This window comes from Micropterus dolomieu, linkage group LG07, assembly GCF_021292245.1.
Source record: "Micropterus dolomieu isolate WLL.071019.BEF.003 ecotype Adirondacks linkage group LG07, ASM2129224v1, whole genome shotgun sequence".
Taxonomy (NCBI): Eukaryota; Metazoa; Chordata; class Actinopteri; order Centrarchiformes; family Centrarchidae; genus Micropterus; species Micropterus dolomieu.
This window is the reverse complement of record NC_060156.1, coordinates 25,375,407-25,401,384: the sequence shown is the minus strand read 5'-3', so window position 1 is coordinate 25,401,384 and position 25,978 is coordinate 25,375,407. Positions and strand designations below refer to the sequence as shown.

General features: G+C 40.1%; 2 protein-coding genes across 5 annotated transcripts in view; both read left to right on the top strand.

Moving 5' to 3' along the window:
- Nucleotides 1-3,431: 3,431 nt before the first annotated feature.
- On the top strand, nt 3,432-14,541 carry rbm44 (RNA binding motif protein 44). 4 transcript variants are annotated; one of them, XM_046054215.1, is made up of 18 exons: nt 3,432-3,601; nt 3,845-3,995; nt 4,270-4,297; nt 4,372-4,478; nt 9,870-9,944; nt 10,032-10,086; nt 10,191-10,222; nt 10,692-10,824; nt 11,164-11,743; nt 11,817-11,872; nt 11,988-12,131; nt 12,435-12,600; nt 12,709-12,743; nt 12,850-12,928; nt 13,038-13,152; nt 13,247-13,357; nt 13,454-13,521; nt 13,810-14,541. In XM_046054215.1, exons 1-18 carry the CDS (start codon nt 3,587-3,589, stop codon nt 14,101-14,103), a joined length of 2,244 nt encoding a protein of 747 aa, XP_045910171.1. In that variant the 5' UTR covers nt 3,432-3,586; the 3' UTR covers nt 14,104-14,541. The 4 variants fall into 4 exon arrangements, with proteins under 4 accessions (XP_045910171.1, XP_045910173.1, XP_045910172.1 ...); XM_046054217.1 differs by having other exon boundaries at nt 3,433-3,601; nt 10,191-10,204; nt 10,695-10,824; XM_046054216.1 differs by having other exon boundaries at nt 3,434-3,601; nt 10,695-10,824.
- Nucleotides 14,542-14,959: 418 nt separating this feature from the next.
- Nucleotides 14,960-25,978, top strand: part of itgb5 (integrin, beta 5) — an 81,918-nt gene continuing 70,899 nt past the window's right edge. Inside the window, exons 1-9 of the mRNA XM_046053701.1 lie at nt 14,960-15,610; nt 16,480-16,565; nt 16,719-16,923; nt 17,040-17,289; nt 18,175-18,343; nt 20,064-20,225; nt 21,576-21,671; nt 21,770-21,859; nt 23,810-23,944. Of these exons, the coding sequence (XP_045909657.1) occupies nt 15,532-15,610; nt 16,480-16,565; nt 16,719-16,923; nt 17,040-17,289; nt 18,175-18,343; nt 20,064-20,225; nt 21,576-21,671; nt 21,770-21,859; nt 23,810-23,944 (1,272 nt within the window). The 5' untranslated portion in view covers nt 14,960-15,531. The remainder of the gene's footprint in view (nt 15,611-16,479; nt 16,566-16,718; nt 16,924-17,039; nt 17,290-18,174; nt 18,344-20,063; nt 20,226-21,575; nt 21,672-21,769; nt 21,860-23,809; nt 23,945-25,978) is intronic.

Sequence of the window (25,978 nt, the reverse complement as noted above, 5' to 3'; positions counted from 1 at the left end):
TTTCACAATTGAGTTTTTGGACATGGTGCTTTCTTCTTTGTACTTCTTCCGTCATGGCAACTGTCACTAGGTACCAAACAACCCAGTAAGTCCTTTGTTTTCTCTACACAAAAGCATGTTTTCAGCACTTCCTGTATGGTTGAAGATTCCCCCTGCATTTGAATCATTCACACATCCACTATATACTGTACACTGAATCCTTTGTATAAGACTATACTGTATATTGTGTTCTTTTCAAGACACAATATCATCATGTCCGATGCATGTTAGAGCCCATCTACATTTAGTTTGTGACCATTGTTCCGTACTGTGTATGGGTTGAATGGGCTATTAATCACACGGTTGGCTTGGTGACAGTAGTTGACAAAACAATCTCACCACCACCAGGTCCATTTAGAATACGTTCTGGGGCTTTCACTTGCACACCATCACAATCTTCCTCAGCAGAAGGTTGTCGAGGTATTGTAGAAGTTTAAATATGAATATTTTTAAGCACTTTTAAAAATTGATCACATGACACATCCTCTTCCTCAGAACAGCTACAAAATGGGCCGCGTGGTTAGATTGTTTTGACTTCAGCTTGTATGAGGTGATGCAAATGTGGACAAGCCTCAGTAAATTTAATAGGCGACCAGCATCTGGGTTTTGGGATTGGATGTGTCACAAAATATATTATTTCCTACTAAATTAAATGGTATAAGTAAATAATGCACTGGTCTATAAACATTGAACTATTTCATCAGCGAAGTTTAAAAGTACATCATTGTTAAAGTTTGTTGTCACTCTTTAAATGGATTTTATAGCTCTCAGACTTATTTCACCTTGCAACAATGTGGCTTGTGTTGTTGGCTCTTCCTTACTGCTGATAATTATAATACACAATCCAGCCAAAACTTTTGAGGTACATGTTTTGCCATTTTGTTTCAGTTTTACTGGAGTGAAATGGACTTTGTGACATGCAGATGGTGTGTTCATTATGTAGTACCAGAAGCTAACCATGAAACTGAAAGCTGCATCACTATCTTAACAACATAAACAGTCAAACATCTGTACACTGGATATCAAGTGTAAACAACACTTTGCAGTAGATGGACAAAGTGTTCCTTATTGCAGTTTTACAGGCTGCAGCTTTCTTTCTGTCGTGGGCGTAGTCGTGTGGGAGTTGAGAAATGAAGCTGTTGTAATATGTGTTTTTCACTCTTAGCTGCGCATTAAATTTCCACAACGGACAAACAAAGCTGGTGAACTGGACTGAAAAGCACAAAATAAAATGTAGCACTCAGATTGGGACATGAATATGTCCTGGCTGGTGGCACAACAACACAGTCGCTACATTTAAATCTCTGAATTTTAAACATGTTGACGTCACAATTATATAATTGTCTTCAGTGTGGCTTTTGGGAGAGAACCACAACAACAGCAGGATACCAGAATGGTGCGCGGGGGTGTTGACCACTAGCAATCAGTGAATGGAGACTGAAACTTTACTGTAAACTTTATTTCAAATATGAGTTTCCTTTTGAGAAAGCGTGATGTATTGAATGATGCAATTGTTGACAAACTTTCTCTTCAGTAAGGGTTCTCTGTGTGAGCCAGATGCAGGAGAAGTTTGAGCTAGACCAGAGTTATTCAGCTGCACATCCTCCACTAAATAGAAACAGCTCTGTTTGTGTGGCTCTACAATATCATGTCAGAAACTCACCAAGGTAGGTCAGTACTGTGGATTATACTATTTGGCTCTTGTTTGTCAATGTGCTAAACTTTTAATTTGAACAAAACAGCTTTACTTAATTATTTCTTTCACACACAAAACTCTGTGCTTACATTCAGCAAAATTAATGCAGTTAGCATTGAGTTCAAATGCTTATATGGTTCACTAAATCCATTCAATGTGTTACTAAACATCTCTTCTTATACAACATTGTCACAGTGAATGGCACTGCAACATAACTGCTGGTCACTTCACCACCACTGCAATGCATTTCTTTCCTTGTAATCACTGTAAAATGGTAATGTATAGAGTTTGGTCTATTGTAAATTCTAAAAAAAAAATGTTTTTTGCTTTCCAGTATTAAAGTATACACTAACTGTATATTTAATTATTAAACATAATGTAAGATCTATGAAAATATCTAATGTTTGGTGTCTTGTATCTTATGTTTTAACTGCATATATTAAAAGTGGGGCAGCATGGTGGTGCGGTGGTTAGCACTGGCTCACAGCAAGAAGGTTGTGGGTTCAAACCCCGGTTGCCCCGGCCTTTCTGTGTGGAGTTTGCATGTTCTCCCCGTGTCTGCGTGGGTTCTCTCCGGGTACTCCGGCTTCCTCCCACTGTCCAAAGGCATGCAGTCTAGGTTGTCCTTAGGTGTGAGCGTGAGTGGTTGTTCGTCTATATGTGGCCCTGCGATGGACTGGCGCCCCCGCCTTGTGCCCGATGTCAGCTGGGATTGGCTCCAGCCCCCCTGCGACCCTGTACGCAGGATAAGTGGTTGACAATGGATGGATGGATATTAAAAGTGGGGTTAGAATTGAATAGTAAAGTAATGGCAGATATAGTAATAAAAGGAAAATAGAAGAAGAAATGCAATTATTATGGAAAGCAATAACTCCAATGTCATAAGTGAGGTTTTAAAGTGCATCATTCAAGAGCCAAAACAAAACAAAAAAAAAAACAACTCCAGATAAAGAATGGAATTTGAAATATTTATTTCACATGGAATGTACATGGAAATTGTTTTGTCCTGTATGAGAGTGAGTTTCTCATCTCAGTCAAATTGATTGAAAATAAATGTTAAAATCTTTGTCAGTATGGATATGGTACACATCGTTAGATCCATTAGATTCTCTACAATTCAATCGCAGTTAATTTTTTACGAAAACAATTCAGATTTTCAGTATGGTAAGCAGAAGACATATTAGGCAAGATGAGTTCAATAATAGAAGCAAATAAAAGCTCGGGCTATTAATTGAAGTTTCATGTTAAGGCACTGTGGCTACATGAGCACTTGTGACAACCTCATGTCTTTCACTTTAGCTGAGAAGATGTGAGGCAGAGATTAGGGAAGTGTGAAGGTGTGTTCACTGAAGCTAAATGTGAAGCAATCACATGTTTGGCCATAACAAATCAGAAGACCCCTGAACTGCTACCTGTAGCGCCACCGCCTGGCAGGCAGTGTGAGGTGAGTTATAACTATTATTTTCACCAGAATAATAATTTTTAAAAAGTGGTATCTAATGATGGAGATAGTTGTCTCTGAGATGTCTGCCTAAAATGGTGAAATAAAAGTTGTGTCTCCTTTCACTTAAGAAATAACGTTAGTACCTATGAAAATAGTTAAAAACAAGATTTGTTGATTAACGTTCACTTTCCCCTGATTACCAGAGACAGAAGTGAGGAACTGTTTTATTTCCTATTTTTTTGGTGGGCAGACTTTAAATTAACTGGCACATTTACCAGGTGTTGAATAACATTAGGTAATTTAACGTTGGCCACCGCCTCCATAACAAGTAACGTTAACGTTAAGTTGGCACCTAGGACGACAAGCAAGGCTGAATATCTTGCTCTCGTTCTGTAACGACGGTGAAAATGACAACACAGCAGGTAAAGGCGTTTAACGCTTAATTTAAAGGGTTAGCGTCGGTTTTTAGATAACTTTGGCGGTTGTCCTTTGTGTTGTGGTGCAGAATTTGTGCGTTAGCAAGCTGACGTTAGCTAACCGTTAGCTAGCTAACCGTAATGTAGGTTAACGTTACATTTCCAGTTGTAACGGAGTCACACTAATTTGCCAACACTTTGTCGGCCTCAACGACTGTGCTTGTCGGGCACTCAACCAATGTTTTTCAGACTGTGTGGCCCAGCTTTCCAGTCACTTTACCCTACCAGGTGACTGTGCCTTGGCCATCGTGCCTGGCGTGTGACTATGCGGGCGTGGTGGTGCAGCCGTCGCCGGGGTTACCCTGTTTTTATAACACGGTGATTGAAAAGCCATGTCCACGTAAGTTAACTAAAGACAGTATTTCTGTTTAGAAGTAATTACGCGGTAAAATAACGTTACACCTTTATTTAGCTAGGTTTGCCCAAAGAAGCGAAGCGACAGTTGTCTTGAAATCTATCCCAATAATTTTGCTATAACGGTAACGTTACTGCATGGGACTTTGAATGTAACGTTAAAGTTATAATATTAAATCAATAGTGTCCTAGTAAACCTGTTATCAATAACACACGTTGCCCAGGATGTCATTAATGTATCGAACTGGTTTCATCAACAGAGAAGATAAGGAGATTCTTTCTGGAGAGGTATGCAGCTAACTTATATCATTATGCTCTCTGTTTAAGTGACCATGAATAACCAAGAGCTATACATGTTACAGGTCTGTATTTGAGTTGGTGGAACATCATCAATACCTTCCCTTATCTGACCAAAAGCTGTTGGGTTGGTATTTCGGTTTGTCTCCAGAGGACAAAAACACAATACTAGGTAGGTTTCAGATTTTTTTGTAGTTCGGGTTTTAAATTCAAAAAGGAATGTGACTGTGTCCATCGTGGCCAGCAAACAGAGCTGTGCCTCCTGGCCCTGCAGTACAGCGTGCAGACAGCACTGCTGCAGACTCTACTGTATGTCTGTTGAGGGAGGATAGCTCACCAAATTGTAAGAAGACCACTCAATATTGATCCGATTTTACCTGTGTTTACCTTTGCTCCAGTGGCGGTTCTAGACCAATTTTATTAAGAGGGCCAGGCTGGGGCCAGTTGTTTTGTCAGAGGGGCCCATTCAATCCAGGACAAAAGAGACAAAGGCAATGTTCAAGCTTTAAAAATGTCTCGTTTAGTATAATGTAATGTTTTAGTAACTTAGTTATTTGTTTCAGTAACAGGATCTTCTCAGTAATTTAGTTATAGTTTTATAAAATCACAGTATACAAAAAAAAACACATTCCTGTTAACTTTAGCTCAACAGTATATTCTTTGATGCAACACTTCCCAGTTTGTATTTTGTATCCCACTATAACTTTTGTTAGGAAACAACAAACTTCTCCATATTCACCCCTGTTATTAGTCCTGATGTGAAGTATACACAAAATTAAATACTTGATAGTTGGCCATCATCTGTGCTTTATAAAGGGGGATATATGTTTAGGCAGACTGCATGTCCAGCCTGGTAGGACCAGTAAGCTACTGTTATCGCTTTTTGTGTATGAAAAGTTCTGTTTAAATGCAATGCATTATTAAATTGTTATGATAATAATTTACCCTTTAAGGAGGGGGACTCCTTAATTTTCAATTTCCAGCAATATCCAAAGGCTATCCATGCAATGGAAACATGGATTACAAGGACAAAATATTGTCTACAATGCTGCATAATTTAATGCAGAGTTTAATTTCATTGCAAGGAAGATATATTACTATGATCAATGTAGACCAGGGCTATTCAATTACAGATTCGATTGGGCCAGATTTTAAAACCAGGACACAGAGATGGGCCGGACATTTTCTCATGAGTTGGGATCATTAGGATTTATTGACACACTTATATTGGTAATGCTTATTGGTTCAGTTCTTTATCGATGCTCTTATCAGTCCTATTTATTACTACATAATTGCATATTTTATTTAAAAAAATAACATTTTTTATGAACTAAATGTTGTTTCTAGAGCAGCATCATGATTTACAACAGCAAAGTCAGTAATAGCTCACTGGAAACAAATGCACACACATACATATACAAACCAGCGTAGTCGTCAATGTCCGCTGATCAGCTGGCTGACTTCGATCCATGTGTGGAGGCGCTCTGCAGACACAGAGGAGCGGGAGATGCTGCAGGTGGGATAGTTATGTTGAGCTTTGATTGGCGGTGATCAGTACAGCACATGTATGAAACTCAACCATGATGATAAGGAAATGATATAGCTCACTCTTTAGGGACTTCCATTCACTATACATATAGTTTGTTTGTTGTTATATCTATTAGATTATGTGCTGGGCCACATGGAGTTTGCTTGGGCGGATGTGACCAGCGGCCGCTAGTTCAATGAGGCTGCTGTATATACTTTTCGTTCAGCGGGGGGGCCATAGGGGGGTCCAAGGTCTGTGTTACAGGGACGCTGGCCCCTGTTGGCCCCCCCTCCCCAAAACCGCCACAGCTTTGCTCAGCCACTGAGACAATTCTTACATAATTATCCAGATGGACTTTTGTAATAATGTAGTATTTATAATCTTTATTTATTAACCACTCTAAAGTGCTTAGATAAAAAGTGCAGAGATAATAAAACAGATGATGAGTATGGCTGCAATGTTAAGCCTGAGACCGCTTGTGCCCTAATCTATATAACATTACAGGTGACAAGTTAATTGTTTAGTTAGTTGGAAAATTAATTGTAAACAATTATGATAGTGGATTAAGATACTTTTCAGGCAGAATACCATTCATTCTCTAGTTCTAGCTTCTCCAATGTGGGGATTTGCCATTTCCCTTCGTCATTATATAATTGTGAATGAAATGTCTTTGGCTTTTGGACTTTTTGGTCAGTCTTAAAAGACGTTTTTGGTGAGGTCACCTTGGACTCTGGCATTTTGTCCTTTTTTTCCCCCTGACATTTAGTACATCAAATAATCTATTAATCATTGAGCATATATATATTATATTTAAACTAGGAAAAAGTAATCTCCTTCCTTTCTTTGACTAAATGTAAACTAAAACTAAGTGTAAATCAAATGATGAAAAGAGTAATGCATATTACCGTCATTTCATCTAAATGCCATGTGCCAAATGTTCTCACCACTGTGTAATATAGAGGAGGGACATTTGGGTGGCAGCCCATTTTCTCTTGATGTGATAGAGGTCCATAGAGCCTTAAAGCAGCTGGATCCTAACACAGCTGCAGGTCCTGACAAGCTTGATCCTAACTTTCTCAAGTTAGTAGTAGACATTATAGCAAAACCTCTTTACTCTTTACTTATATTTTTAACCTTACCCTTTCCAACAATGAGATTATAACATGGAAATCGCTTTTGCTAAAAGGAGGGGATCTCTCAGTTAATAAATACAGGCTGATCTCTAAATTATTTGTTTTAGCTAAGGTCCTAAGTTTGTTATTGAACCAATTCAAAGAATTTTAAGACACAAAATATTCTGTCACAGCATTTGTTAGGCTTCAGAAAACAACACAGCACAATGACCTTCCTGCCTGTGACATCACAGGCATGAAAGGGAAACGGCTGGACTACAAATGAGCTGTTTTCAAGCATTTCAGAGCAGAGTTTTCTGTGGGAGATGGGAACTCCCTTTGGGCTGGACTTTGGGCTTTTTCACTTTGCAAACCTGTTACATGCCCAAAAAGGAATATAACTCAGTAAAGGAGAGGGAAAAAGCATAATACCACCTCTTTAAGAACATTTCTGGTTGTTCATTTTGAACTGCAATGCTCTACATGGAATACTAGGGGTAATATCGTTATGTTTGCAATGACTGCTTGACTGTAAGACTACTCACAAGAAGCATTCATGTGAGAAGCGGAAAGCAGCAGAATGATTTTTTGCACTATTTCATCACTAAATAATACACTTTTGAGCGGTTTTGAGACGAGAAATCAACTGTGTAGAACTTGAATGAATATATATATATATATATATATATATATATATATATAAAGTTTTACGAAAGTTGATGGCGAATTCAAAAATGTGCTTTACAACTTTACAATCTGAGAAATGGTTTAAAGTAGGGCTGCAGCTAACGATGATTTTAGTATTCGAAGCTTCGATAGATTATTTCAACAATTCATCGATGCGTCGTTTAAGAAGTACTTTTGCTCGGCGGTAACGGGATCAGCTGTGCACGTTTGTAGGTGATAGATATTTATTAGTCCTTTTGGAAATTCATAGTGTGTCATACAGCAAACATCAGACCAACAACCAGACAGCTGCTTTACAAACATCACCCGAGTGCTAAACAAGTTATACTACAGGCTTGTGCTGACTACACGACTTTCAGTGTCGGCCGATGGCCGTGCCGTTCACACAACTTGCCGTCCTATGACGGCAGTCTTGAAGTCATTGTGGCGGTCACACTATGTGACTGATCGGTGACACGGATACACACACACCCTACAGGAGCTGACAGCGGCTGTGTCACCGGACGCTGATCTCCAAACCACGTTTTGTCAAGAAAACACACGTGAAATGTGAAACGGGAAATGAGCGATCCTGCACACGAAACAGCTGTTGTTTGTTATTATAAAGATAACAGTTCTAAAGACAAAAAATCTGGGTGAAGGATGGATAAGCACACGCAGGTAGCAGGGATTGTCTGAGCTACAGAGAGAGCTGCAGGTGAGTTAAAAGGTGCAGCTCCCCGACACCCAGTTAACTCATGACTGTGAGGTTACAACTCACGGCCCAAAAAGGAGAACAACAAACGCACGTGTGTTCATTTTCAGCTGAGGACTGCGACTTACTTTGGCTAGCCTTCAACCCAACAATCAATCATGATTTCAGCGCCGTCAATGGACACAGCCGAGCGCCGTTAAACGTTGTTTTTCACAGCATAAGCGCGATGTGCGACCGTAATAAATGTCCCTGCGAAACACTGTGCTGTAAAATTACATGGATTAAACGAAGCATCGATGCAAAGACTTTGTGTCGAAGCATTTTATTAATCCATTTTATCGATTTAATCGATTAATTGTTTCAACCCTAGTTTAAAGTAAATCAAGGAAAATCTGGCTCGTGATGTAGCCTACAGAACAGTCTCCACTTATAAAACATATAAGCACTTCGGAAAAATAAACTACAGAAGTAGTATGGAAGGGGACTGTTGCTTTATTATTCTAAATTTACATTACATTGTTAGTGTACAGTTGTGGTTATAATACTTGCTTTTAATGTGCTTTTATTTTATATAGTTCCAAAGCAAAAATCAAAGCAAGTTAAACGTTTTAAAGTTAAAACCTACTTGGCAATAAATCAGATTATGAGCTTATTGTTTTGGGTGATGCCTGGCGTTATCTTGGAGCAGCCTCTCCATAGTTCTTTGCATTCTTGGTTTTGAGGTCTCATGGATGATGCTGACTAAGAGAATGCTCTTAAGTTAATAGTAAATCAGTGACTTATAGGAGTATCCAATGCTGTCTTGTCTTCCTTGGTATCCCGCTGGCGTTGATCAGTGTTTATTCTGAATAGTAAACCTTATTCACTTAATGGTAACATTAGCTAATTAGGCTGTGTGTTGGAGATCAGTAATTCACTTGAAAGATATTTAATTAGTTAAATGGTTTAATTAGGGTTTAGAGGGTTACAGAAATAATCGTGACTAGTTGACTAATCGAATTAATAATTAACAACCACGAAAATAATCATTAGTTGCAGCTCTACTTTACAATACTAGTTTATTTGGGTAAGTTGGTTCTCAAATTACTTGTCAGCTAGAACCCAATTTGCTGGATCTCCTTCTTGCTTACTTCCTGTATCAAAAGGTGTGCCCCAGGGTTTCATACTAGGACCACTGGTGTTCTCCATATACGTAAAAACTCTGATAAATGATCAATTGTTGTGTTCCATTTTTATACAGATCATAGTTATATTTTGCTCATCCACTTCAGTAGTACAACCATTGAATTCCTGCTGTCTGCCTTAAGTTGGTGTTAAATGCAGTACCATCTCATCTTCCTTGTATTCAAGCTGAAACATATATTAAGTTTCATTTTTCAGGAACAAGTCCTGTTTCTCCCTCCTAGGCAAGGAAACACTTGATTTCGGCAACGTTTTAACCTTTTATTGGATTACGGTGACCTGCTCTTCGTGTGTGTTTGTGTGTGTGTGTGTGCGCGCGAAAATTGTGAGATGTAATATATTTAATATCCATTCTTCTAGAGGAAGGAGGGTTTCATCGGTTTCTGCAGAGACATCCTGCCCTAGAAGTGTCTACGCATCATGTTTTTGTGAAGTGTAAGTTCAGTTAAACTGCTTTAATTGTCTAATAGCTGTGTACAGATTAAACAATGATGTCATTGTTTCTATTTACAAACAATGCAGATGACATTGAAAGGACCTGTCCCACCCAGCAAACCATAACATCCAACAACCAAATGTATGTCTCCCAGTAAATGTAGCGCATTGATAACACACTACATCAAATGAGTTATGAATTTTTTATTTTACAGTGTTTTATTGTTGAAACTGCTTTATTCTCAGGTCTGGAACGTCAGGTGCAAAATACAGATGTGGTAAAATCCAAATCTAATACACTGACAGTGATCCTCTTGATTTATTTAAAGAGAAACAAGACACACAACGCACAGAAACTTTGTCTGGAATGCTGGTACATCACTTACCCAGCATCAGTATTACTACCAGTGAGAAACTTGTAGCACTCTGTCAAAAAATAAATAAATTTAGAATTGTTTTGTAGAGCCAGTTTTCCGTACTATGATTGAGCCTGGTAATGGAGTGTAACTGAATCTGTCACTCGTGACAAGTCTAAAACAGTCCAGTGACTTTGTACTACCGGGGTGATTAACCAACATGTAGAAATAAATGAAAAACATTTTAGTCTAGGACTAAGTATGGAATAATAACCAACTTTGTCTGGATAACTGTCACCTGATCTGATGAGCCACAATTGTTTGTAGAAAGTATGTATGAAAGCTCAATTTTCATACAAGTAAAGTTTCAACTATTTGCTCCTCTTGCAAGCAGTGCCCCATACATGTCTAAAGGTTGAGGCACCCCCCACTAATGTGAGGAGTACTTTCCTGATGGGCTGTAGCAACAGCTGGGATGGATCACAAAAACATCCACATGAGGAACAGCTAGTCAGTCCATTAAAGTGAGTATGCATCTTATAGCTGACCATCTGACACAATAATGTTAATTCCTTACAGCTCAACCATATCCATCTAGACATTTTAAACTAAACCAGAACAAACCACATCTTTTTTTATTTATGATTCTGATCTAACTTCATTTATTACATTTCACTTCTCGTGTGTCCATTTCGTAGTTAAATATGATTTACTTAATTAGGTCTTAATAGGAATGCACTTCTGTTATTACATGTCTAAGTATTTGATCTGTTCACATGTAAGTATATTTTTATGAAACTGTTTCAGGTCTACTGTACAAGTTGAACTCATATTGATATGAGTGTCATTGTTGAATGTTACAGGTCAGAATGGCCCACATTTATGAACGAGTCTCCTTCTGAGTACTACACTTTGGACAATATTGAAATGGATGGTACAGAGTGCAGTGACAGCAGGATACAGACAGTTGAGCAAGAACAGGTCAGCTCTCTTCCGGACCCAGTTGAGGAAAATAAAACAAAGGAAGGGTGTCAGGATTACATGGTCCATGGTAATGAGTACCCTCTTGATGATGCTAAAGCTTGCTTAAGTTTTGAAGTTTCGAGTGACAAATTCCACAGCATCAAGGAGGACGATGACAGCATACTTGCCTGTGTGGCCAGCAAAGATATGAAAGCGCACATTGAATGGATTCCAGTCACCACTAATGTTGAAGTACTGACAGCCAGCAGGGAGACCTTGAAGTCTAATCACTCTGTCCTCAAGATAAACACTGCAGAAAAATGCACCTCGCCCATGCCTGGCATGACTACCTGTGACATTATAGTTGCCACCGAGTTGCCACCGTGTAAGTCAGCTTTCACCCAAACTAAGGATCCAGCAACATCTGACAAGCATCTCATGACTGAAGTCCACATGGCAGATCTGGACTATCTCGCTGAGGTAAGGTTGAACACATAGAGCAGTCTTAAGTAGCTCCAGCAAAACGTCACACAACCGCTTTTTTACATTTCAGGAATTTATCAAACTCAGGGTGGCTAAAGAGGAACTTGCAGAGCAAAAAGCGAAAAGGTGATGAATCAGATACACACAGTTGAACGTTAGACTTGCCCACAAGGAATTTCTTCTGCAGTAAGCTTATATCTTTATTTATATGCTTTTTAAATTTTTTTTTATATATATATAGTTCGGGTTTTAAAAAGGAATGTGACTGTGTCCATCGTGCTCGGCAAGCAGAGCTGTGCCTCCTGGCCCTGCAGTACAGCATGTGCAGACAGCACTGCTGGAGACTCTACTATATCTCTGTTGAGGGAGGCCAGCTCACTGAATTGTAAGGAGGCGTCACTCAATGTTGAACAGATATCACCTATGTTTACCTTTGCTCAGCCACTGAGACAACTCTAACATTATATATTTATATTTATCCAGATGGACTTTTATAAAATACTATTATTAATCTTTATATTTAAAGAGCACTCTACAAAGTTCTTTCTCAAGTGCAAAGATGATAAAACGGATAACAAGATAAACCATAAGAAGAAGAAGATATACTTTATTAAAAGTAATGCAATGCAAAGGTAAGCCAGCTGTTTAGGCCAACTAGTATTTACTTTTGTTGTCCCCATCTGTGTAGGCCACAGAACCCTCCAGCAAACTTTGTCAATGTTCTGCAAAAACTGGAATCCGACTATAATCAGATGAAGGATAAGATCTTGGCAGGGGTTCCTCTGCAGCAACTTAAGCCTCTTTCTGTTGACTCTGAGAAGATAACCATAGGAGCAAGTTTCATTCCTGCACAGGTAATACTAACCCAATAATGTCTAAATACTTAAAACTGTTTGGTAATGTCCTATATTTTAACCACAGCTGTAATAGTAGTGGTCTAATTCTCTGTTGTCCCTGTTTAGATTATTGGTGATGTGCTGGGAAATGTTTCATCTTGGTATGTTTGCACATACATGCATGCGTGTCTGATGTAATTTAATTTCAACGGTTTATCAGACTAGGCATTTGACTTTCTAGATTCTAGTTTTTTTTCTGATCCCAAGGAGCTCCCAGGAGCCACAGAAACGTACATCAGATGAAGCAAATGGATGCCCTGATAATGAAAGCAGAAATGGCTGCCAGGTATGCTTACAGATGATAGACTTTAGCATGTTGGTGTTGCTTTAGTGTTGCTAATTGAACCCAATTTGGCATCATTAGTTTGTACAGCTTTGGCTCATTTCTTTTTTAGCACAGTGAGAGAAAGGGAAAACAGGAGAACAGCAAAGTAAGAATAGCAGTCACTCTACCCCCCCAAGATAGAGATGCTACCCATAATGAGCACAAACAAGAAGTGAAGCAGACCTGTAAGCAAAAGCGTCCATGTCATACATTTAAATGATTACCTGGGAAGTAGTTGATCAAAATCAAAGATGGGCCATTCTCTTGTGTGAACAACAGCAGCATGCGAGGCGTGGTATGATGCTGAAGAGGACCTGGAGCTTGCAGGACCTGCAGTAGCTGCTGAGACGGGACAGGACCCAACAATGGTCCTAAAAGATCAGAACAATGGTAAGCGAATGCAGCAAAAGGATTAAAGCTGCAAATGTAGAGATTCTGAATTCATTTTGGATCAAATCCTTAGTGGTGAATTTGTTTTAACCACAGAACCAGCCAGCAAGGAGGCCAAGAGTTCAGCACTCTGTGTTTCCAACCTAACCAGTAATGTGACAGAGGTGAGTTATAAGTGTTATAGATGTCATGTGTAATTCAGTGTTAATATATGTCACAATGTAGATTTTGTAATGTGTTTATCTTGATGTGGTGTTGGTAAAAGTAAAGTACCATTACAACCAGCAGAGGGCAGTACAGGCTGTACCTACAACTTTGTCTTGGCCAGAGTAATGTGATGCTGAGGTTTGAGAAATACCACGCATCTGAAGTCAGCATCTCTGCTTTAAAAAATTGCCCTAAAATATAATGGCTTTGGAATTGATATCCTGCTCTTTGGTTTCTGTCTCTAGCGGATAATTCAGCCACCATTTAGCTCCAGCATCAAGAACAGGAAGGTGGTCTGCATCTCCCCCACGGCAAAGGGAACCTGTGTGCCCCAACACTTTGGCACCATGAGCAGCTTCGACACCCTGATGGCAGAGCTGACACAGCGCCACCCAGACGTTGGAAGGCAGAGAATTGTTGATGCTCTAATTGAGCTGAAGGCCAAGCACCAGGGCATCCTCAGTGGCCTCCCTCTCAGGACAATCAGGGACATGATATCTGAGCTTCTGACCAGGCCAGCAAGTGCCACACAGTTATGAAGGAGCAGTGCTCCGTGCTTTAAAATGTGGTAGTTGGTACCAGTAATTTGTTAGAATAGCATTATAACCCCTCAAGTTTTCTTTACGACTGAAATATTTCAAAGAAGAGGGAAGCAATTTATCTAAAAGTAATAAGTTGACAAGTTGTTCTAAAACTGACAATACTATTAGTGTCTGTGTTCTTGTCAAGTAGCATCAGATTGTTTTTGTAAAAGTAAAAAGTCAAGTAAAGTTTTTTTTCTTCAAAAGATGGTACATTGAAAGTTGAGGGCTACACGCTGTGCCTCCGCCAGTTATTTGGCAGTTAAATTTAGTTTTAAAGAAAATAGTTTATAGATTTCTAAAATGGTATTTAAGTTGCACACAGTTGTAGTGTGTATGCAGGAGCTTTGTTTTATGTCCTTGGTCAATAAAAAGGACACACATATATTACCTTCAGCTTTGTTGTGCTCATTTTTTGACTTACAGTTCTAATTGGATAAACCAAACTAATAGAGTATTTACTGCAGACACAATGGCCAACAAGAGGAGCAAAAGGGAGCCATGATGAAACTACAAATGCTGAATTTTCAGTCAGTAGTAAGCGAATTCAATATGGCTCCCTCTGGCCCACAGAGTTTGGGGTGGACTAAACCTGATCACCTTCAGCTGGATTGTATTGTAATGCTTGTTGCAGCCAACAAACTAGGAAATTGATGTGCTAGTCATGTTGCCGTCCACCCCAGCAACAAATCGCTAGTCCTGCACCAGTGCTGGGGAGCCACCACTAGGTGTCCGCTCCAACTGCGTTCAGGGCTGTGCGGGTGTCAACCGCAATATGGTGCGAACTGTTTAACAAAGCAACGAATGGGTTAATGTAATCCCTAGCTGGGATTGGGCGGAGATTCCAGCTGGGACGCGAACCGGACAAACCGAGCAAGCAACAAATCTGGAGAAGAAAACCACTGTGCATGTATTTGTACATCTGTTGGGCCTTTTTTGCTCTTCCACTTCACTTGTGCGTAAATTCTGATTGTATCAGACCGAGAAATGCTGTGAACTCGATGGAGAAGTTTTGGAGTTGCTGTCAGCTATGGGTGAAGTAGTCAAGACGTGGAAAGTCGTAGAGGCGTCCAGGCACAAAAACTCAGCGGGCTTGAGTTCAAGAAGTGGATCAACAGGACTGCGTGGAGCGCTCCCTTTCTGCCTACTTTAAAACAATGGATGGCTGTCCCTGCCTTTACACGGACCCGTCAGTCTGAACCTAGAAAAAACGCTTCAGTGGAGCTGATATGGTCTGAGCACACTTTACTGTTGTGATTTGCACCAGATCAACAGGACTGTATCCAATGAGAGGTCTCATGGTAAAACAATACATTGGTGCGAACTGCGAATAGAGATAAAACTGTGGTATTTCACAAAGCGTTGATAAACACGCCGAGTGACACCATGTGGAGCCCGGGGACGTGGATCTGGCGAGCGGCTCTGTGCTGCATGCTTCTGGAAACGTTTCTGCACACTGCTAGAGGTAGGACAAAGCAGGCTTGTGTGCTTTGCAATAATTTTTCTAGTGTCATCTATCAGCCTGTTTGTGCAACAACAGCATCGCCCGGCGAGCCCGTGTTTGGTGCAGACACACGAGGTCTTTAGAGCTACTGTGAACTGGAGCCACATGGACGCGAGAGAAAGAAGTAAACATTTGGTTGTGTATGTTTACAGGCGTTTTACAGTGGAAGAGAGAGACACATTTGCTAGCATTAACCTCTGACCCTCATTAAACCAAGTAATTGTCTAATATAAATAAGTTAAATATGCCACAGGCTTTTAGGTCGCTATAGGCCTGTATGTTGAAGCACTATAATTTATGCCAACACTCATGAAAATGTCATCGTGTACCACAGACACGGACTGACCTGTAAAAAAAAAACAAACAAACAAAAAAACAGCTGTGCAATATGCAATGTCTACTTCCTGTGCGAATATTATAGTGTTGGCACTGTGTCAGATCAATATGGTATTTGGTATTTTTTTGTGGCTGCGGTTTGTGTTTTATTGGACTGCATGTAGCATATTGTGACATCTCTAACATTTTGTCTGTCTCAGTAACATATAGGCTACAGGTAAATAGAAACCCTACAAACATCCTACGGTAGAGTGCCATCCAGTGTAACCCCACAAACTACAGCTTTAAGCAGAGCTGAATACACCCCTCACACTCGCAAACAAAAACAAAAAAGATGATTTTTACAGTCAGTATTGGAATTGAATTACAGTGCACAGGGGTCTGTGTTTTTCTGGTCCCTAATTTAAGTCCTTAGAGAAATATATTAGTAATTATTTTTCCATTTCAGCCTCAATAACCATCCCTGTCTATGATCTTTGCCCGCCTTTTCTCAGGTCTCAACTTGTGTATGAGTGGCAGCGCTACCTCCTGTGAAGAATGCCTCCTGATTCATCCCAGTTGCGCCTGGTGCGCACAAGAGGTATAGCTTACCTGCATTATTTTCAGGATTTAAACACTGTGCTGTATGTTTCCCCAGGCCACATGTCTCATTATATTTCAACATTTTATCATGTTTTTATGAGTTAATCAATGACAATCACTGATGCAAGGTTTATGGCTTTCTATCTTTCAGGATTTTGGGAGGGGGCGGACTCTGACAAGGTGTGATTTTAGTCAAAACCTTCAGAAGAGGGGCTGCGAGGCAAGGTTCATTGAGTACCCAACTAGCAGCCTTTCAGTCCTGCAGAACATACCCCTGAGTTCTAAAGGGTCCGGGTCGGCTCAGTACAATGTCGTTCAGATTATGCCTCAGAAGATTTCTCTCAGCCTGCGGCCAGGTAAGTATTGTACATATTTAGAGTGAGGGATAATTGTTGCACCAGCATAAGAGCTTTCTTTCTCAACTCTTACATGATTTGTGAGTAAACGCATGTCTTTCCACCTGCCCATCCAGGAGACCAGACGTGGTTTGGTGTGCAGGTGCGGCAAGTGGAGGATTATCCAGTGGATCTCTACTACCTGATGGACCTCTCTCTTTCCATGAAAGATGATCTGGACACCATCCGTAACCTGGGCACCAAGCTGGCCCAGGAAATGGGCAAGCTCACCAGCAACTTCCGGCTGGGCTTTGGTTCCTTTGTTGACAAAAACATGTCCCCCTTCTCCTACACAGCACCCAAGTATCAGGAGAATCCGTGCAGTGGGTGGGTAGTGGCAGCAGAGTGTACTGCATGTTTATGTGGGATGGTGTTTTGTTTTTTGATTGAAATTCTAATGGACCAACACAATGTAATTTACACAAGACTGTATGTGTGGTTGAGCTGAGGAAGAACTGTTCTCTTGTGACGTAAATGTTGCCCTGTAGATGAATCCTGGGAGAGGCAGACTGTGGAGGAAAGTCCTAAAATAATCATTTACTCTAACCCGCATGTTCTATTTTTGCACGTTCATGAATCATGTATAGTTGGATATCCTGCAATGGCAGGAATTGAAGAAGAGATGTTTCATATTTAATAAATCAAAGTGATTAAGCAGTTCTTCAAAATGACCCCTATGATCCTGCACTCCTCAGGGTTGTTGATGAGGGCAAACTGAAAGGGAGCAGAATAAATAGAGGGTATAAAGCTGTGGCACACGACGTTTGCCCCGGAGGTGAGACTGCGCTGAACTAACTCAGCGCCTGCCATCGCGCATCACTACCCATCTAGGTTATGGCTTTGGGGTTTATGTGTGTGTGTGTGTGTGTTGTGTGTGTGTGTGTGTGTCAGTCACACACAGTGAAGCATAGCAGGAAAATATTTAAAGGGATAGAGGTCAATATGTTGTCGTCTAAGAAACCCAAATCACTTCCGTCATTGCTCACTGTCTTTCTACAAGACGAGATAACTGCCTACATTTTGGTCAACTGAATCTTGAAGAATGTCTCATTTTGCAGATCAGTGACCCCTTAAAGTAATACTGCTAGGATAGATGCACATCTTGTTTTGATAAATAAAAGGCATAAATAAATAAATACAGATAAAACAAGACCAAACGTTTTGTTGTTTTGAATGTTATTCTGATCTCTAGCTGTCTGTCAATCTGCACAGATACAAACTGTTCCCCAACTGTGTCCCCACCTTCGGATTCCGCCACATCCTCTCACTGACCGATAAAGTGGACCGTTTTAACGAGGAGGTGCAGAAGCAGATGGTTTCTCGCAACCGGGACGCACCAGAGGGTGGATTTGATGCTATCCTGCAGGCTGCTGTTTGTAAGGTGACAAGTGTCTCAATTCTTCATCTCTTTTTATAGAAGCTTACATTCATCTTCTATTGAGTAGATTTATGTAGAACCTTTTAGAGATTCTTGGAATGCTTCCTTTAAATGAACCCTGACTTGGCTGCACGTAGTGATGAGACACATTTGGTTTAGATGGAGGGGAAAGCCACTGTGAAACGACTGAGATGCGCCTGCGACAAGCGCCTGGCTTATTTGCTTGTTAATTAAAAGCACCAGGGGGGATAGACAGGAAGTGCAGTCTGGTGCAGCTGGTTAAACATGACGACTTGTCTCTTGCAGGCCCAGTCATATCCCTGCTTTTCCTCTCCCAATTTAATTGTTTTCTACAGGAAGAGAATGACTCCCTCCAAGTAGCTCCTGCCTTGTAATTTACTCATGCTGCACTATTTCAAACACTTACTGGTTAGGTCGCTGTACTGGGTCTGTCCGAAAGCCTGATTGATTGTAGATTTTCTTTTTTAGCAATTTGATGTGAATATGACATTAAATAAATTGCCTTGTTTATAAAAGAGAAGTATTTATTTAATTTGAGAAAATGAGGACAGCTTGCTGATTAGCTGCTTCTTTTTAAGAACAGCCACCCATATGTGGATCTTACAAAGGGAAATGAAATGCATAGAAGCAGACAATAACGAATTATCATCTTTTTATAATGTTAAAATCCTACTAGACATTTTTTTAACTTTTTTAATACACATGCCTTGTCCTTGAGTTTATTTCCTTGCAACGTAAGTGCTTCCTTTTTTTACTGTGTATCCTCAAAAACAGAAGTTAGTCATCAGTGTATGTCACACCTAGATGCAAAGCTTAACCTTCTCACACAACATTTTCCTAAACACTTGCTATAATAACTCTTCAAAGAGGCCTCTGATAAGTGCATCCACAGCTCTATTGTATACTGTACTGGCCAAATAGTGACAAAAGAATTACAAAATCCCTCTCTTCGGTGGTTGAAATGTTGTTTCTTTAGTGTCGTGCATTAGTCAGCACTCTGTCAAATGCTCACTTTGCCATTGTCTGTCGTTTCCTATTGATAATAGCCAGGACGGGGCCTGTGGCAGAAAGCTCTGGCTGTTCCACCCCCACTGTTTTGTATGTGTTTGGATCCGTGGTTCTCAAGCTTGTGGGAAGTGATGAGATCTATTATGACCCAGGATATAAAGCCATTTATTAGTGTGGTGATGTGTTGTATGGTGTGTATGTACATTTGTACACATGTGTGCATTAGTAACCTTTCCAGATAATCATTTGGTGTAATCCTAATAACCAAGCCAAATAGCAACAAGATTGGATTTAATCCTCCTCTATAGCTGCGACCACATATGTGCATGCATCCACATGTTGATTCATCCACTCACACACAACCTCGCAAGAGTCTACTACAAATGGTTCTTGAGTTATCGAAGGGGCCTGGCTAAAGTGTAGGGGTGGGACAATGAAAAGGCAATGCTACATAGTCCAGTGACGTCTCCACTAGTGTTTACAACAATTGGTTCATGAGTTACATAAGTGAACGTGGCAAAATGGGGTGTGTGTGTGGTCTTTCTACAAAGTTTGGTCATGTTACGTGAATCTGTTCAGAAGTTACCTGCCTTTTTGTTGAATGCTACTCCCACTGCCACCATTTGGCATGAACTCAAATACACAGCCTGCTGGTTGCTCTTTTGGGTCCTTATCTGCTGTACCCTGTTAACAGGAGAAGATAGGTTGGAGAAAGGAGGCCTACCACCTGCTGGTGTTTGCCACAGACGATGTACCTCACCTTGCTCTGGACGGCAGGCTGGGAGGCCTCGTCCAGCCACACGACGGACAGTGTCACCTCAACGACGAGAACGAGTACAGCGCTTCCACAAAGATGGTAAGAAGAGCTGCCCTTTCTGTTGTTTGGCTCACAAACAAAGCAGTGAACCCCTCCACTATTATTTTAACAAACGAATAGCCTTTACAGCCTTTAGAGAAAACTTTTCTCTTACATCTTATTGGGGCAAATTCACTCTGCAGCTTTAAATCCCATGAGAAAGTTGAAAGCTGGGATTTACTGTGACTCACATTGTCATTGTTCAATAAACCTCAGCTAACCTCAGCTCCAGCTGTGAATGGACATTTTAATTTCCAATGTTTACTCAAAGAATGACTAATATATATGCCTAATACTTGGAGCCTGCCACCTTCCTTGATTTAAGTAGTTGTTTATGATGGCGTAACCTTTTGAGGATTCCTCTTATCCAGTCTACATCACTTGATTTAAGTAGTTTATGTCTAATATGTTTGCTAAATCTGTCCTTACTCCAGAGTTGTATGAAATAAGTAAAATGTTTTAACTTGAGTAAGAACACATGCTTATTATTGGCAGCAGCCTATGGTGGGTAATTGCAGAGGGAAGGGCCAGGTAAAACCACAGAATAGACTGCTGACTTGTAAATACTCAGCTCAAGAGCATGCAGAGGGACAAAAAGGTACAAATATTTCTCTTTGAAAGCTCACATTTAAAACCAAACTCTTCCAGCTGACCCGTGGATACCGTGGGGCACTTTTGATATAAGGTATAATACTAATCAGGAACCAGTGGAATTTTTTTTGTCAGCTCAAGCAGGAAAAGCAGACAAATCACATAAGTTTTATACAGTGTCTGAAGATACCAGATGAATAATCCTATAAAAATCGATCAATATCATGCAGATGGCACTGTGCTACCATTTAATTAGGATTGTAATTTTCCCGGTTTATTGCCTAAAAGCTTAATTTCAAAATACTACCTGGTGTGTTTGTCAAAGAAGAGCAACAGTGTAGAAATTCTGTGATAAAAGGAGAAAATTGTTATGCCTTAAATATTTCTCTTTATGTTTGTGGGACACATTGTTCCACATTTCTGTCTTTGAGTCAGAGCGTTGGATTGGTAATTGAGACAAATCACTGGGAGTTGTTGTTGTTTCTTTTCATGCTCCATCTCAAATAAATCTCAGTAGGGACTAAATAGCATCCAATGAAAATAATCTCATCTCAAAGTGCAATCTCGAATGCTCTCAGGCTTTTTATTTGTGATACGGAAATGTGCTAACGATGGGCTCTTATCGAAAAGAAGAAACCACATCAACCAGAAAAGCATGAACATCTGTAAACTAGCTTCTAGACTGGGAACTCTATATACAGTATGTGTGGACAAAAATACCCATAATGTCTCTCTCTCCCGCCCCCACCCCCCCAACAGGACTATCCCTCTCTGGCTCTTCTCGGGGAGAAACTGGCAGAAAATAATATCTTTCTCATCTTTGCAGTGACAAAACGGCTCTATGTTATTTATAAGGTACTTTGATTTTAGCATTTTATCTTTATGGACACATACTTTTCTTATTCTGTTATATTAATACAACTAATGCTGATCTTGTTTCTTCCCTTACAAAGAATTTTACTGCACTCATACCTGGAACTACAGTAGAAATCCTGGACCAGGACTCTAAGAATGTAATTCAGTTGATCGTCGCAGCTTACAATGTGAGTAAAGGAAATTGTGCCGGTCTGACTGTCAGTGCGTCTGGTTTCCTGTTTGTGTGAGTGTGTGAGAGAGAGAGTCAAGTAATTACACAGTGGGATTTGAGAAGAAGGATAAGACGAGGCGGAGGGAAAACGGAGGCAAATTCTTTTAAAGTCTTCCCACTGCTGTGACAGTTAATGAGCCTCCAGTTGACATGCGTGGTTGCACACAAGCTGGATTTCTCATTTTGGTGGCGAGGTTGGGGTGCTATGCAGTGGTTTTAACAGCTGACTTTGTAATAAATGAGATGCTTTTCATAGTGAGATTTCTTATAGGGATAGACATGATTAATCTATTAGTTGTTCCACAGAAACGTTCCGTTCTAAATCACTTCCCGAGCAAAAGTGTCATTCAGTGCTTCTCAAATGTGAGGATTTGTTGGAAATTGAATATCTTTTGGTTTTGGACCATTGGTCAGACAAAACATAGCATTTTGAAGATTTCATGTTGCCTCTGAGAAAGTGTGATTTGTGACATTTAGAATAAACCAGTGGTTCCCAGCCTAGGGATTGGGGGCCTCATCAGGTGTGGCAAGATAAATCTGAGGTGTCACCAAATGATCAACAGGATGGGAACCAGAAACAATTCTGCTACACAAACTCATGTTTACTTTTTCAGGCTTTACATGCTTCTAAAAACTAAAATAATAATGCAATGGTTGTTTTACAAAATCATTGAAACAGAAAAAAGAGGTACCAGTTATAGTAAATGTTATCAGTTATAACCCAAACAGTCAACAGTGAGAGATTCAGCCAACAGTTGAAGGTAAAAAGCACTACAGTGAAAGTACTTTTACTGGGAATATTGTACTACACCTGAAGTTCAGGTTCAAGTGTGCAACAGCTAATTTTCTTTTGCTTTGAATGCCATATGGACTGATATCAAGCAAATTTAATTTATGGTTGATCTCTAGGATGTTCCACCTCTCTCTGTCTGGCCCCTAAACTGAAGCCTGATATTCATCTGATTTTCTGTCCTATACCCTTTTTTTTGTGTGTGTGTGTGTGTGTATTTTTTTAAAACCAAATAGCTGTACTGCATGTAGTCAACCTTTCCCTTAATGTTTTCCTGTGTGGGAGTACAGATTTTTTTTGGCCTCAGTCAGGAGGACCAGCATCTACTTTTGACCCATGGCAGTTTCTGCATCAGAAAGTTGTGTCAAACGCAGACATGACACGCTCAGTGCGTGGGAGTGAGCTTTGACTCACGGCCTTATTAACATTCCTGCTGCCACATTATATCCACTCCTCTAGGGTTGTTGGCTAGATAGGCTTTGCCAAACACTGTGAGTTTACGTTGTGTAACCAGCTCATTTATCCTGAAGCCCGACTGCGGCACAAAGTTGCTCCTTGCTGTGAATGTGTCAAGGGTCAGAAAAGTTTAAGTGTGTGTGAGAGAGCGCGAATGAGGGCATGCTTATCCATGTGCACCAAGTACGATCCTGATTTATCCTTGGCACCGTTACTTTGTAGAAAATGTGCATGAATGCCTACAGATTGGGTCTGCAGATGTTGCACCGAGCCAGATTCAGCTGGCATTGCAAACAGCCATGGTATTTCACATTCACACACATGCAACCTGCCTGCATGCGCGTCATTTGTCGTTTTGGCTAAATTAAATATAAAAATGTGCCTAACCAAGGCAATACATTCCCCATGTTCACTCTTTTACAGGCCTGAAAAGATACATTTAGGTGGTTTTAACATATATGTCAGTAAGGCATGAAATTAATGTGGCTTTAGTTTGAGGAAAATGTCAATGTGCGCAATGGCAACTGCTCGAAATCACAGTGTTGCAGAGAAGCCTGGAAGGATTTATTTTACCATGCAACAAAAGTAATCTGTTTTAAAACCCTGAATCCCTAACATGTACCAACAAACTCTGTGTCCTCCTGGGTGTTTTCTCCTCAGAACATCCGTTCTAAAGTGGAGCTGTCGGTGTGGGATCACCCAGAGGACATCAGCCTTTCCTTCACCGCCACCTGCCAGGATGGAAAGCCGCTGCCAGGCCTCAGAAAGTGTGCCGACTTGAAGATAGGAGACACTGTGAGTCCCTGTTCACGCACCCCTCTCCAACTCCCCTCACATTATAAATGTTTTATGCATCCTGTTGGCCCTGAAAATGTATTCTAGCAACCTGGTTGTCTTCACCTACACCATTTTAACACCATTTTATTCTTTTGGTTTATGAAAACTTGAAGATCTTTAAGTTTTACTGGGTTTGCCATTTTTAGGATGCCTGTTTTTGATTGCATCCAATTTTGTATGACTTTGCAAAGCAGCGGCCTGTTGGATGCATTCAATTTTCAATTTATGTGCTGAAAAACGTGACTTTTTTTACGATAAAATTGATGCATCTATCAGTGCCAGTGCAATAGAGTTTGTATTTGCGAATTTAAAAAAAATACCATGAAACAGGAAAAATAAGTTCCCAGCTTGTTCTGCCAGAGATCAAATCATGTTTGCGACACATTCAGAGAAGCACAGAATTGAGGGCACATGGAAATCATTGTTTGAGAGTGGAAAACAACCATTTGAGAGGTTGCAGATTGAAGCAGTTGGCAGGAGTGACCTGCATTTGTGCTGGATAGGTTGGTACTCAAATTACCTACATTCCCATGCAGATTTACAGTTTATTTTCCTGATATATATAGCAGTAACTAAAAAAAACATGTTTGTTTGTGATTTCCATAATGTGGTATAGGATCTGAGAGTTTGTGTTAAACGGTTTCAGGAAGTGGAACTGTTGAGTTTTGAGAAAATAATTTACTCTGCGACTTTTACCAATACAAATCACTGGGAGTTACATACATGGAAATGTTTGTACGCATGCAGAGATTCTTTGCTTATAGATACAGTTTCCATCACACAAGTGCTCAGGAGATTTGTTACAAAAATGTCTTCATATGTTTCAGAACGAGAGCTTCATAATGCAGGTGAAGACAGTACACATAAGAGGGCAGGGCACAAAATGATCTAACTTTACTGCTGGGGAGGTTCCACAATACTGCTTGGTCTCAGGATGTAGCCAAAGGTTGCTGTATTGATCAGACCTGTCACTGTGGACAGATTGATTATAGAGAGCTATATCTCACCTGTGCTTTAGAAAGCTATTCTCTTTCTTAGGGCTGGATATGTGAAATGTATCACTTGTCAGCCCAACTCATACTCACAGTATATTCAAAAAATACATGGTCTTGTAACCGATATCCTGTATAAGTAAACAACACAAAAGAAGAATATTTTGCGCTGATAAGGCACCTTTGTTGTTTATTAGAGTAAAATTGCCTCCAGCCCCAATCCTTCTGCTCTCCTCAAAGTGATATTCATAATCACTGCCATTGACTGAAGATAGCAAGTTGTGACTTGGCAGTAGGGATAATATTGCTCTTCACTTTAAACAACAAGACCGCATAGCCACAGTAATGAAAGTCACCATGATGGACTTTCTGACTGTGTGAGGTTCACTCCAGGACACAAATCCTGTAACTCTGAACCAATTTCCTGTTTTTTTCCCCCCTGTATGTGTAGCTCTCTTCTTTAATACTTAATTTAACTGATTGGCTAAATGTATTTTAACAGCTTGATAATGGTTATTCAAAAGAAGGAAAGATCCAATTATCATCATGCAGCTCGTTTGGCAGAGGCTGTTCATTCCTAAGGGAATGTTTGCTCTTTTGCCTCTTAGCTGGATTCAATCAAGAGCAGATACAGCTATGGGAAGATGTCTCGCCCACCGTCCTTACGCTGCTTTCAGACCAACAATAGCAGTGCAACAAAAAAACTCATGTTTGTCCAGTAAAAATATTGAACATGGCTGACATGCGCAAATGATCTTTGCCAGCTGAGATGATTGGATGAAAACATTGTTTTTTTTATATTTGAAGAAGATTATTTTTTTATTGCTTTTTTAATGTTCCTATTGTGTAATTTCCATGTAGGTCTTTTACTTTACTGAATATTATTTTCTGCCCACACAATAACTTGATGTTCCCACAGGTATCAACCATTTCATCCTACCTCATATTAAACACTCCGCTCTTGATCTGTTGATGTTGCATGTAGTTTGCTTTTAATTAA

Bases quoted from the DNA above. Each gene is read 5' to 3' on its own strand.
- rbm44 (XM_046054215.1), top strand. The intron at 4,479-9,869 runs GTAGGTTTCAGA...CCATTCTTCTAG, and splicing joins GGACAAAAACACAATACTAG to AGGAAGGAGGGTTTCATCGG. The intron at 13,153-13,246 runs GTAAGCAAAAGC...TGTGAACAACAG, and splicing joins ACAAGAAGTGAAGCAGACCT to CAGCATGCGAGGCGTGGTAT.